A 12,920-nucleotide genomic window follows, 5' to 3' on the forward strand; every position below is an offset into this window, starting at 1 on the left:
TAGAGTAGCTAAGACAGAGTAAACGCTCTGTTCTGGGGCGTTTACTTGGTTCTGGAACCGTTCTAATTGAACTATCCCACCAAAGTGAACGGTGAATCTGAATCTGGGGTAGAGGTTGGAGATATGCGATAAATTGTTTCTTCAGTGAGAGGATATGTATAAGTTGGCCGCCGATGTGTGCCTTGCAAGTCAGCGGGTGGTCACTGGCAATGCTTCACGGTCGTGACTTTATGCCGCCCCGCAGATAATGCCTGTCGCCCTTAAGCTACTTAGTGGTCAACCGAATTAGCAAATGCTGAAACGGTCTTCTAGATAGTAACGTAACTGCTTGATGATGACTCGCACTGCGAGTCTCGTGGCTATTCCCATACAGTTCAAGTATACACCCAGATTCTGTGAACTATAGAGTGGGGGAGCGTGGACGGAATTTGACCGTCAATATCAACGATTGCTGAACTTCAGTGTCTCGAATATCATATCCGTGGCTATTCTGATAAAGTTCAAGTATACACCCAGATTCTGTGAACTATAGAGTGGGGTAGCGTGGATGGAGTTTGACCGTCAATATCAACGATTGCTGAACTTCAGTGTCTCGAATATCATATCCGTGGCTATTCTGATAAAGTTCAAGTATACACCCAGATTCTGTGAACTATAGAGTGGGGGAGCGTAGACGGAATTTGACCGTCAATATCAACGATTGCTGAACTTCAGTGTCTCGAATATCATATCCGTGGCTATTCTGATAAAGTTCAAGTATACACCCAGATTCTGTGAACTATAGAGTGGGGGAGCGTGGACGGAATTTGACCGTCAATGTCAACGATTGCTGAACTTCGGTGTCTCGAATATCATATCCGTGGCTATTCTGATACAGTTCAAGCATACACCCAGATTCTGTGAACTAAAGAATGGGGGAGCGTGGACGGGATTTGACCGTCAATGTCAACGATTGCTGAACTTCGGTGTCTCGAATATCATATCCGTGGCTATTCTGATACAGTTCAAGTATACACCCAGATTCTGTGAACTATAGAATGGGGGAGCGTGGACGGAATTTGACCGTCAATGTCAACGATTGCTGAACTTCGGTGTCTCGAATATCATATCCGTGGCTATTCTGATACAGTTCAAGTATACACCCAGATTCTGTGAACTAAAGAATGGGGGAGCGTGGGCGGAATTTGACCGTCAATGTCAATGATTGCTGAACTTCGGTGTCTCGAATATCATATCCGTGGCTATTCCCATACAGTTCAAGTATACACCCAGATTCTGTGAACTATAGAGTGGGGGAGCGTGGACGGAATTTGACCGTCAATGTCAATGATTGCTGAACTTCAGTGTCTCGAATATCATATCCGTGGCTATTCTGATACAGTTCAAGTATACACCCAGATTCTGTGAACTATAGAGTGGGGGAGCGTGGACGGAATTTGACCGTCAATGTCAACGATTGCTGAACTTCGGTGTCTCGAATATCATATCCGTGGCTATTCTGATACAGTTCAAGTATACACCCAGATTCTGTGAACTATAGAGTGGGGGAGCGTGGACGGAATTTGACCGTCAATGTCAACGATTGCTGAACTTCGGTGTCTCGAATATCATATCCGTGGCTATTCTGATACAGTTCAAGTATACACCCAGATTCTGTGAACTATAGAGTGGGGGAGCGTGGACGGAATTTGACCGTCAATGTCAACGATTGCTGAACTTCGGTGTCTCGAATATCATATCCGTGGCTATTCTGATACAGTTCAAGTATACACCCAGATTCTGTGAACTATAGAGTGGGGGAGCGTGGACGGAATTTGACCGTCAATGTCAACGATTGCTGAACTTTGGTGTCTCGAATATCATATCCGTGGCTATTCTGATACAGTTCAAGTATACACCCAGATTCTGTGAACTATAGAGTGGGGGAGCGTGGACGGAATTTGACCGTCAATGTCAACGATTGCTGAACTTCGGTGTCTCGAATATCATATCCGTGGCTATTCTGATACAGTTCAAGTATACACCCAGATTCTGTGAACTATAGAATTGGGGAGCGTGGACGGAATTTGACCGTCAATGTCAACGATTGCTGAACTTCGGTGTCTCGAATATCATATCCGTGGCTATTCTGATACAGTTCAAGTATACACCCAGATTCTGTGAACTATAGAGTGGGGGAGCGTGGACGGAATTTGACCGTCAATGTCAATGATTGCTGAACTTCGGTGTCTCGAATATCATATCCGTGGCTATTCTGATACAGTTCAAGTATACACCCAGATTCTGTGAACTATAGAGTGGGGGAGCGTGGACGGAATTTGACCGTCAATGTCAATGATTGCTGAACTTCGGTGTCTCGAATATCATATCCACGTGCCCCAAAGATCTAGGATGGGAGCGATTTGGCGCTCTCAACTTCCTTGGCATGACGGAAAGTCAACGTAGACTCTACCTAATATGTGGACACTGGTCAATAGTCCTAGAAAGCACGTATAGTGGTCGTACACCGAAGAAAATGGTTAGGGGCAAGCATGAGTAATTTAGGGGCGGTTTGAGTACTTTAGGGGCGGGTTGAGGAATTTAGGGGCGCGGCGAGAAATTTAGGGGCGGGCATGAGCAGGCGCCTGGTGGGACCATTTTATGGGCGAGCGCGTAGCCAACAGCGCAGAATGGAAACTCCCTGATTCGCTCAGCGTTGCGTTGCTTTGCATGTTTCAACAACTCCTACCCTTCGTCCTCCTGAGTGTCTCTCAAGCCTCCTACGATGAGCCCCGCCTGTTATACGCGTATGAAACACTCAAGGTGAGGTTACTGATGATTTCTACCGCGTACATCCCCGATTCAGGTAAGCTCCTTTGCTGGTAAAACACATTGCGGTATAATCGAGGAGGAGTTCAAGCTTCATGAACCACACATGGTCCTCGGCGTCAAGGAGTTTCGCTTCGCCATCGATCCGCCTACTGGAGTTACTTTAACCACCTACATGGATACTAAACGCAATCAACGAGCTCATTTGTGAGTTCCTCCTTGCAGAGCTTCTGATTCAATTCTGTTTCTTTTCAGTTCACGAGCTCTCGGGTATGTTGACGTACTGGTCGCTTATAATAACACAAGAGTGTGGGCCAGAGGGGAGGCAAAGGACGTATTGGAAGATTGGGAATTTTTCGAAGAGATTTTTCCATTGGGAGATCTCACGGGTGATGCTATTGAAAAGTTGAAGAGCCTTCCTATTGATAACGACGGTTGTCTAAAAGCCGCAAAGATCATATTGGCCCACCCACATGAAGGGTATGTGAAATACAAGGGCAGGGCAGAATGGATATGGTCATTTCATCGAAAAAATATGGTGAAAATGGTAGAAATTGTGGAAAATTTCCAGCGAAAAATTGTAAAAGGGACACACGAAAAGGACAAGTGGAGAAACTGGAAAGCGAATTTGGAAGAAGCGAGACGTATAAAGAAAACATGAAAGACGTATTAAACTTACTAATATAATGACATAATGAAACGCATAAAATGATGTTGGTGTTCTTCATGTAGTTGTTGTACGATGCATTTTTCGTCGAGTTTACCAAGTGTTGGAGGAATATATATTCGCTTCCCTCAGCTGCACTCAGCAACTTTCTAACTTAATCGAGGAGGTTGTATGCGAACTTGGGTAAATGTGTTTAGAAATTTGCGAAAACTTTCCGAAATTTTCGACTATGTAGTTGACCGTGTGCATACTTTCCCATACTGAACCAAATTCGCATAGAGCAAAACAGAAACGACGAAAGACATGATGCCTTCACTCTTTCAATTCTCCACAATCGGTGATAACCACATCTTCTCGAGGGGAACCTTCTGGACATACTTTGTATCATACACGGAGGAACATAAGATACTCACGATTGGTGCCTACGGACTCCATTTTCTTCACTACGTCAGTACCAGCCACGACCTTGCCGAAAACGGTATGTTTGCCGTCCAACCTGAAAACACATCCTCGATTGGAAACGATGAAAACAGTGTTACCAAGGGCAGGGTACAGTGGTGATGAAGAACTGACTGCCATTGGTGTTGGGACCGGCGTTGGCCATAGAGAGCAGGAATGGCTGAGGAGACAAACTAGAGTGGGAAAGGAGTAGAGTTTACCTCGTTATGTCTCAAGTCGAAATTTTCGTCTCGGAATTGGAAACCGTAGATGGACTCCCCGCCGGTGCCGTTGCCTTTGGTGAAATCACCGCCCTGAAAAGAATACATCAGAGGAGCCTTAGAGAAGACCGAACTAACCTGTATCATGAATTTGGGTATAATACGATGCATGCGAGAGTCCTTGTAAAACAGGGGCTTATTCGATGCACCGAGGCCTTTCTCTCCGGTGCAAAGAGCTCGGAAGTTCTCGGCAGTCAGTGGACAAACATCTGAGACTACTATGGGAGTGTAATGACCGAATCTAATCGATGTGCATGCGTGCAGAGAGTATCTTCGTTTCGAAAAGGAAGATACTCACCGTTGAAGAGCATGAACTCCACCCTTCCAGCTGGGGCCTTGCCGATCTTGACATCGAAGAACACTCGAGGCCTGGCTAGGTGTAGAAGGCCCCTGTGAAACATACTGATGATATCGATTACACCGAACTGGACAAGATCAAGTTCGAACTCGAGAGGAGCACCTTCCAAAACCGTTTTGCAAATTAATATTGTAAAGCTACGTGGATATAATCGTGTGTCAAAATCTCACATTTTCAACTTCTTATTACATACTCTCAGTGTCGTTGCTTCCCACTTATTAATTCTAAACGCCTCCCCAACACTCCAATTCTGTTCTGTTCAATACATGCGCTCCCGAGATTCTTCAAGACCGCTCTTGTAAAGTAATTTTTATTTTACACGAAGTCTGACATGGTATATTATACGAGTAACGAGTGAAACGCTCATCAACCTAAACCAGTTAAACCAGAGTAATGCGTTCAAGATTTTTTGGAACAAAATGTGAAACATGAAATCGAAACTTAGCGGAGCGATGCATTGATCGAGTGGAAGCCGCAGAGAGATTATTTGCCCGGTTCTTCTCGTTATTATGTCTGGTAACTTGACGTCGGCAGTATCGCCTCTCACTGCATTGTTGAGTCTTGTTGCTGGACTCTATGTGCTATGGAATTATCGTAGACCAACTTGGAGCACTGTTTTGAGAGTGCCAACGAGCCTCAACCTGACCTATTTTGTATCTTACCAAGATGAACCTCAAGATACTCTTCTCGATGAGTGCAGCCAACGTGCTTTGATCGGCCCCTCGGGGGACACGGGTGGCTATCGTGGGAAGAAGGTTTATATAGACCTTGGTGCCAACGATGGATCTTCACTCAAGTACTTCTTTAATGATTTCGCACCGAGCACTTTAGCCGAGGTCAGTTCTGCTTCACCCGTCCGTTCGTGGGGGGAATTTAGACATTTAACTTCGAAGAAAAGTTTTTCTGTGAAATTGATGATACCAATGAAAATTGTGGCTTTTTTTACTAGAATCGAGTGAAAGAAACAGATCTTTTGTTAAACTTCGTCACTATCGGACTTCCTATTCTGCAGAAATATGAGAATGTATAAATCTTCCATCGGCAGACTGGGAGTTCGAAATGCTCAGTAAAATATAAGTGGCTACTGCACTGATATTTTTTGATTTTCTTCAGGGTGATATTAATTTGGGCGAATGGGAAGTATATCTGTTCGACCTCAACCCGTTATGGGAAGACGAACTTAAGGCTCGATGCGCATCTTACAGCGACTTGGCAGTGTGTGAGGTTATCTTGGCTGGAGCGTGGAACACTACTAAGAGCATCGGGTACTAGGGATTCAACTCCCCCTAAGGTGAAACCCCGTAAGGTGTATAATTAAATTTTACGAAATTTCATTTTAAATTTCAGAACTGTAATTTTCCGCTGAAAAACGACGCTCAAATTTCTTGGCACAGAATGGGAAATTCTGCTGGAACTTGTTGTACCGAAATGATGAATTCCCATCTGCGTATTGGAGTGAAAATCGGCCCTCGAAAAGACTCCATCCTGATCATTCAAGTTGGTGAAGAAATTGAGGAGATTTCCATTTTCGGAGTATTTGTATCACTCATTTGCATTGGGGTGTGTTATAAGATAAAATATGTTAATAAATTGATATGAAATCATTATCATCTATACAGTATTATATTTACTATTATTAGGAAGTATTATGTTTATGTATTATGTTATTATGTAGTATTACTATTATTACTAGTATTTTATCATTACCGTAGATTATTAGGAATATTATCGTACAGATAGACATATCCTTGGAGTTTCACTACCCTAGTGATGTGAAAAACACTAGCGAAAAACACATTTCACGACTACTACAGGCCACGAATATCGCGTTTTTCACCGAGTTTTACGACGCCACTTCACGAAAAACGGGAAACTCCATTATATATATACTCATTAACATTATCAATGATCTTGTTGTGACCTCTTCGAGAGGATGCCATGGTTTAACAGATACTTTCATGATTCGACAGTACACGACAGAGCTGATAGGAAGGATGAGGAGGCAAGAAAGGACCGGTCGGTCGGGACTAGCTTGTATGATCGACAATCTATGGAGAGAAAACAAGGTCTGTGGGAATCGAACCTGGGTGCTTGAAAATGGATATTGAAATGTCAGAAATGATGCATGGGTGCAGGTGAATGGAAAACGGATGGTTGCGTTGTGGATTTCATTGAATGGATCAGAAGAGTTGTGCTGGACGGTTATCGTCAGCAAGTTTTCCTCAAAGTCGATATAGAGGGAGCGGAGTAGTTTGGGGTTTGGCATTCGGGAGGTCTCGGGTTCGATCCCTGGGGCTGTCGTTTTTCATGTACACAGTAGTCCGGGAGCTCCTTGACTCGAGAGTACTACCCAGCAGAGTGAAGTGGGTGGCTATTGAGTGGCACGGCAAAATTGTGAGGAAAATCAAAGGCTGTAAGTGAAGATGAGAATCGTTGCTTTTCGGGACCTCTTTGTTAGTCGATCACAAAACGCGTCAGGAGGCGATAATTAGTGATCTCAAAGGGCAGGGTATTGAGTACATCCAGTGGGGATTCTAATCCTTAGCGGAGCGAAGCATGGTGATTGTATCGTTGTTTTCTAATTATTTTACACCGATCTTGCGTTGTATCGACTTGTTATATGTTGAGCTCGCTCAAGTATTATCTACTGTATTGCACGCATACGTTGGCCACACTCTTCACCGAATGCTATTGATTAGTATCAACTGATGGGTAGTAGTTTCATCATCATCTCAACATAGTGTGATCAGTAGTACGTCCTTATTGTGGTCGATAGAGGCGCGTTGCTCACTTGTGAAGCTGTTTCGGTTTACACCATGTTGTAGGGCGCGCCATTTTTGTGGCGTGCGCGAAATTTTCAAAGACGCATCTTGCACGCGTGTTCATCCCGGTTCTCACAGAGAGCAGCCATTCTCCGTGCAGCTTTTTTATCGTCTTACATCTTCGTCTCGTGGGCGAAGTCGTTCTTGAGCTGCTGACTTTGGTGCACTTCAATGACCCTCGCAGTGTATCACAGGTTATGGGGTATGACCGAGCAGTTTGCCGCCAGGAAGAAGTACCAACGACCCCTCCTCAATTCCTCTTCATAACTCCTCTTGTCAGGTGGGGTTGGAGGCAAGTCTACCACCGCATGCTGCCCTTCCAAATCGCCCTGTACCCCAGTCTCATGTGGTAGGTTATTGCGCAGTCTCAAGATGGCGATTTGATCGCGTCTTGTCAGGTATCTATTTGGCTGGTTCGATGATCCGTATAAGGAAGCGATGACACTTGGAATTTGGAACGTATCGAAACGCTCGCTGTAGGTCTTCCTCCCCACGGTTCTGGGAGGTCCATCTCTGAACTTTTCTCAGATACTTTTGGGATCCTCTGCGTTCAGGAGGCGACAAGGGATGGTAAGTTGCGTGTAAATAAACTTCATATGTGAATTCTCATCGTTTAGGTACCCTTAGTCGTCGTAGGGAAACGCGTGGTTGGATGTCACGTTATGATGATACTTTTATTTTTGCCATTTATTTTTGTTGAGTTCTATTCATAGTCGAGCACTGTGGGAAAGTGTGCACACGATCAACTATGGGTATTGATGGCAACAATGAGATTTGAGAAAATTTTGGGATATTTTTGTTGGTTTTTTTCCCACTTCTACCCTAGCATATTCTCACAATATAGCGCTGAAAAATGCTAAGCTCAGCTGAGGAAATCGATGTTATTTCTCAACAGTGTAGTCGAGTCAGTAGCATCGCATCGTTGCTACGTGTTGGCTTTTTTGATATGTGGAAGCACGCGCGCGTTCCGAGGGGTGCCGTGATTTGTTTAGTTGCCAATCGAATTGGTTTATGAGAGCAGCATTTGGGTGATATCCGATTTGACGGTCAGTCAAACGTGATCTGTCGCACTCCATCTGTTGGTCTCGACGAGGGGTAGGCGGTGCTCCTTGTCTTCAGTAGTGGTATTTTCAACTGTGTACTACGCATGATCGATATCATGTTTTATCATATAGATAATCGATATTCAGTAGCGCACTGTGATTGTACGAATATTAGGGTAAGTAGAAGGGCCTTGTCCTTCAGATAGTTTCAAATTTTCCCGCGGGGCACATCTCTCACACCATTGCAAAAAGCGCGCGCCCAATTAATCGCCATTCGTGAGCAGCGTCGTATCTTTAGCAAACTTGGGGGACTCTTTCGAATATTTAGTGTTGGGTTGATCAACATGATGTGCTAGGATCGATCCGGGGTCGTTACGATGCAAGTGTGCCCGGATACCAGTTGAGCTATCTCACCATGAATAATCAAGGCTACAACAACAACTCCGTCACTGGCAGTAGTAGAATGGAGGAGGGACGATCTCGGCAAGAAGACAGGCAGAGGCTTATGGATTCCACTGAGATGTATCCAAACACTCATTTACCGTTTATCGAGGCTTTAGTGATCTCTTTAGGTTGCGCGACAGTTCTAGTCAACTACGCGATGCGAAGAGGACAGCTCTCGAGACGGAGGACATCGCTGTTGGGGTTATGTCCGATTTACGGTATTAACGGGTATTGTAGGAAGGAGGCTTGATAATACTTGGAATATACTTCCGGAAATGGAAAAGATGTTCGCCGAAATTTTGAAGGGTGAAAGCTATCTGTGGAGGGAGGGAACTTCCCTCAGGGAAGTGATTTCCCTGGATAGAACCAGAGTCAGTCCCCACGAAGTCGTTTCTCGGATGATGCACCATGAAAGCTCTCTGGTTCTATCCAGGGAAATGACTTCTTTCCCTCCACAGATAGCTTTCAAGGGTCAACTTTTTTCTATACGTCAATTTGAGTTTGCTTCGCCGTTGAGAAATATGTTCATAATTATGTTGAAATCTCCTCAAAAATAAGATATCTATAAACATCACATTCATCATCCGTATAAAAACATGTTTTGGTCTCTGCTTCCTCCTCCACCCCTTGATCACAAGATGGGGCATATGTACGTAGCTATCCACCAGGACAGCCCTTGAGAGTAGGCTCATGTGAGTTTCATGTGTGATACATAACATGGTCCCAGTATACGTATATATATATCTCCAAGATTTTCAAACGCCCTTGCCGTCTACAGGTCACAACGTGAAGTGATTTCCCGTACGGGCAACAGCCTCAACGAGGTCGACTCCAACCTGGCTACAGCCCGCCGAACCATCAGTACTATGGCGCGGCGAGCTATGGCTAATCGCATGGTCCTCACCGCCATCGCCATTGCCATTGGCCTCGCAATATTGTATATTTTCTATCGGAAAATTGCTGGTTAAAGAGTGTAAAAAATTTCATAATTTTCCATTTATCAGCAGTTGCGTTTAGTCGTGAGAATTACTCATAGGTGCGAAGTCTCTTTTTTTTCTTATGTCCGCTAACCCCGCGGAAGTTGGCGGCGCTGTAAAACCGACAGATTTTTGGTATCCTCTGGGTGGGAGCAGCAGCCGTTCCAGTTGGTATCGTGTTCGAGAGTTGTATGCTTGCGGTGAGAACGGAAGAATCGGGGAGCCGGGCATTGGGGTCAGCTCCATGTGGACTGGTGCTAGGAAGGCTGATATGTTCACTGAGAAGAATATTGTGGCGAGTGACGTTTTTGGAGGCCTCCTTGCGGTGGTCAGAAATGATAAGACACTGCAGGAAGTGGACAGCACTAGCCGGGCTGTTATAAGAATCTACACGGCCGCAGGTGAATCTCGATCGTCGGTTTGAATGATTCTTCAACTATAGTGTGTAGGCACCCTTTTATCGTGTATTCCTATACCAACTAGGGACGTTATAGCTCTGCAGTGGGTTGATCATAGCCCGACTGCTGAGAGTGGTAGCAGTAGTATTTTACTCGGGGTGGTCGCTTCTGATCTAACCGTGGTGCTACTGTCCCCGACCACGACCACAGGTGAGGTTGTCTATCGGTATACACTACCTCAGGAGAAGCTGCTGAGGGAGGAAGGCGGGGTTGAAATTATTAGAACTTCGTCTGATGGCATGGTTTTGGTCACTGCTGCTGGCCGTGTGCATGCGTGCATTGGGTGGAAAAACGGTATGAATTTGATTTTGCTGGGCTCACTACCACCGCGAACTCGACCGGTGTGTGTACTCCCCCTGGAGGGGCCTAGTAAGAGTAGTAACGATGTGAGGTGCCTCATCAGTGTTGAGGAGGAGGAGGGAGAGAACAGTAGCAATACTGCAGGGGCGGTGGGCGTTGGTGCCAGCAGAGGAAGGGTGTTGGTACTGGACAAAAACGGTCGGCAGGAGGAAATACTCACGGGGGCGTTGACGATACCAGAAAGTGGAAGCGGAGCGAAGCAGGAATTTAATGACGATTTTAGGAGACCACTGGGAGTGGTCATTTCTATGGCAAAAAGTTTTTCGGGACATATGGTAATTTTGTGGCGCGTGACGTTTTTCAGCCTATATCCTTGCAGGTTGCCCTGCTATCGGATTGCGGCCGATTCCGCATATTGCCCACATCTCCCGATCTGAATCCTGAGTATCATCAGCCGCCCGTCCCCCCTCCATCTGCGGAGGCTATCCCCATCGTCCCGGCTGCTGGAAGTGGGTCTCTGGTGGTCACTCCTGGTGACGTGGCAACAGCACAGCGTCGAGTTCCTCCTACTACTACTAGCGTCACTGCGCCACAAAATTCCGACCCGTTTTGTCCCCCGGTACCCAGCAGTGTGGCGGATGCGGCCTCGCCGATGTCGACGTGTACGAGAGTGAGCCTACAGTGGTGTGGTGACGATGCGGTGGCTGTTTATGTGACTGATAGCCGCAGGGGCAGTCATAGTCTCTACTTGGGAGGAACTGCGCCAGCCTTCACTACTGATCCGGCAGAGTACTGGGTAGACCCTCCGTTTAGCTTTGATAATGGTATACATATTCTCACAGAAGCTGACGCACTGCGTATACTGGATTTGAATCAGTCGTTGTTGATTCAGCGGGTGAGCCCAGCTACCGAGGCAGTATTTGGGTTTGGCGGTACGAAGTCGTCACCACCAGCGACACTGGCGTACGCGTATGAGCGCTATGCTAAGAGTGGAGATGTTCGCTCGGAATTGTCGGTACGTTCACTGAGGGGCGGTAGCAATTCTAGTGCGGAACTACAGCGTGCTGTGATGGGGTGTATCGAGGCGGCGACGGCAGAGACCCCGGCGATTACGCGAGAGGCTCAACAGCGTGTTGAGGGGTTGATGAAGGCGGCTCAGTTTGGGAGGAGGTTCCTGCAGGCTACTCCGACGGCGGGGGGAATGCCGGCGATCTCGAAAGCTGTTGTTATTGCGGCTGCGTACATACGTGTCACCACGGCACTGGCACAGGCTCCTGTGTATATGCCGGCTACGGTGACACAGGTGAAATTGCTGTCACCATCGGGAGTGGTAGCGAGAGTTGCAGTTAGACCAGGGCAGCAGCTGCTGGCGTTTAGGTGAGCATGGCAGGATTGGCGGTTGAGTTCGGGAGTTCCCACAGCTACATTATGGAACATTTTCGGACGATTTGGGGTAGAAGTGTAAAAAAAAACCAAGGAGAATTTTTTTCCGAAACTTTTACGTGTACACATCCCTATGGTAGTTCCTGGCACCATCTTGGAAATGTTCATTGCTCTCAGAATCGCCGAGTGGCTCGGTTGCGATCCCTCATCAGCAGTGGAAAATTGGGTAGATGCTCTCCTGGCCTCGCCTGATAGTGCGAGGATGACCGATAGGGAAATACTCAGCGCTATTATGGAGAAGATGAAGTAGGGGTCTCAACCGGACCTATTTTGTATCTTACCATCTTCGACCTTAGATTCCTCCCTCAACAGTGTCTCGCAGCCTCAGTTGGTGCGTCCTCGGCAGATCCCCTGAGGTCGTCATCGACCACCCTAGCCGCCATGGCGCGTATATGCGTCCGCTATAATAGGCAGGCAGTAGCCTCTCAACTCCTCCTCTCACTGGATGGTCGGAGTCAACAGCAACCCGAAGGGGCAGCTGAGGCGACTACTGGCGGAGTCACCGCCGGTGGCGAGCAGGTTGTGGGGCTCCTCTTGTCTCTTGGGAGTGTGTCCATGGCCCTGCGTAAAGCTGTGGATGCGGGGAGCCCAGATTCCATTCAAAGATGCATCAGTGCTGTCATCTACAGTGCGGCTGATGTGGAGGATGCGGCAAATGATCTTATACGTGTATGCAAAGAAGGCGACCTGACCTCAGCTGGGAGGGACTTGGTGGCCTCTCTCGTGTTGAATCGTTGGCGACAGGATGGAGGTGGGAGTAGAATCATTGGTGAGGACGTTGGCGTTAAGATGGTCTTGAGGGCTCTTCATGGGGCCTCTGCGGTGGCGCAGCATTCGGTCATGGTGGCTCTGCGGACGGCGATTACCGCGCCAGTTGCGCA

General features: G+C 46.7%; 5 protein-coding genes across 5 annotated transcripts; 4 read left to right on the forward strand and 1 right to left on the reverse strand.

Annotated features, from left to right (window-relative positions):
* Positions 1-3,859: 3,859 nt before the first annotated feature.
* Positions 3,860-4,595, reverse strand: Pmar_PMAR019101 (20 kDa cyclophilin precursor, putative; the record flags this gene model as incomplete). Its single annotated transcript, XM_002780156.1, has 5 exons — positions 3,860-3,971; positions 4,015-4,094; positions 4,135-4,227; positions 4,273-4,403; positions 4,493-4,595. 5 exons carry the CDS (start codon positions 4,593-4,595, stop codon positions 3,860-3,862), a joined length of 519 nt encoding a protein of 172 aa, XP_002780202.1.
* A 2,950-nt stretch (positions 4,596-7,545) lies between these two features.
* On the forward strand, positions 7,546-8,001 carry Pmar_PMAR019102 (hypothetical protein; the record flags this gene model as incomplete). The annotated part of the gene is made up of 5 exons (XM_002780157.1): positions 7,546-7,607; positions 7,655-7,723; positions 7,773-7,850; positions 7,903-7,944; positions 7,992-8,001. 5 exons carry the CDS (start codon positions 7,546-7,548, stop codon positions 7,999-8,001), a joined length of 261 nt encoding a protein of 86 aa, XP_002780203.1.
* An 831-nt stretch (positions 8,002-8,832) lies between these two features.
* Positions 8,833-9,829, forward strand: Pmar_PMAR019103 (vesicle transport V-snare protein vti1a, putative; the record flags this gene model as incomplete). Its single annotated transcript, XM_002780158.1, has 3 exons — positions 8,833-8,939; positions 8,990-9,079; positions 9,640-9,829. 3 exons carry the CDS (start codon positions 8,833-8,835, stop codon positions 9,827-9,829), a joined length of 387 nt encoding a protein of 128 aa, XP_002780204.1.
* A 1,146-nt stretch (positions 9,830-10,975) lies between these two features.
* On the forward strand, positions 10,976-11,973 carry Pmar_PMAR019104 (vacuolar protein sorting vps16, putative; the record flags this gene model as incomplete). The annotated part of the gene is made up of 1 exon (XM_002780159.1): positions 10,976-11,973. A coding segment is annotated over one exon (998 nt), but the record flags the coding sequence as incomplete, so codon positions are not given.
* A 476-nt stretch (positions 11,974-12,449) lies between these two features.
* On the forward strand, positions 12,450-12,708 carry Pmar_PMAR019105 (hypothetical protein; the record flags this gene model as incomplete). Its single annotated transcript, XM_002780160.1, has 1 exon — positions 12,450-12,708. A coding segment is annotated over one exon (259 nt), but the record flags the coding sequence as incomplete, so codon positions are not given.
* Positions 12,709-12,920: the final 212 nt, after the last annotated feature.

The sequence above is a fragment of the Perkinsus marinus genome (assembly GCF_000006405.1).
Source record: "Perkinsus marinus ATCC 50983 genomic scaffold scf_1104296944428, whole genome shotgun sequence".
NCBI classification, from domain to species: Eukaryota; Perkinsozoa; order Perkinsida; family Perkinsidae; genus Perkinsus; species Perkinsus marinus.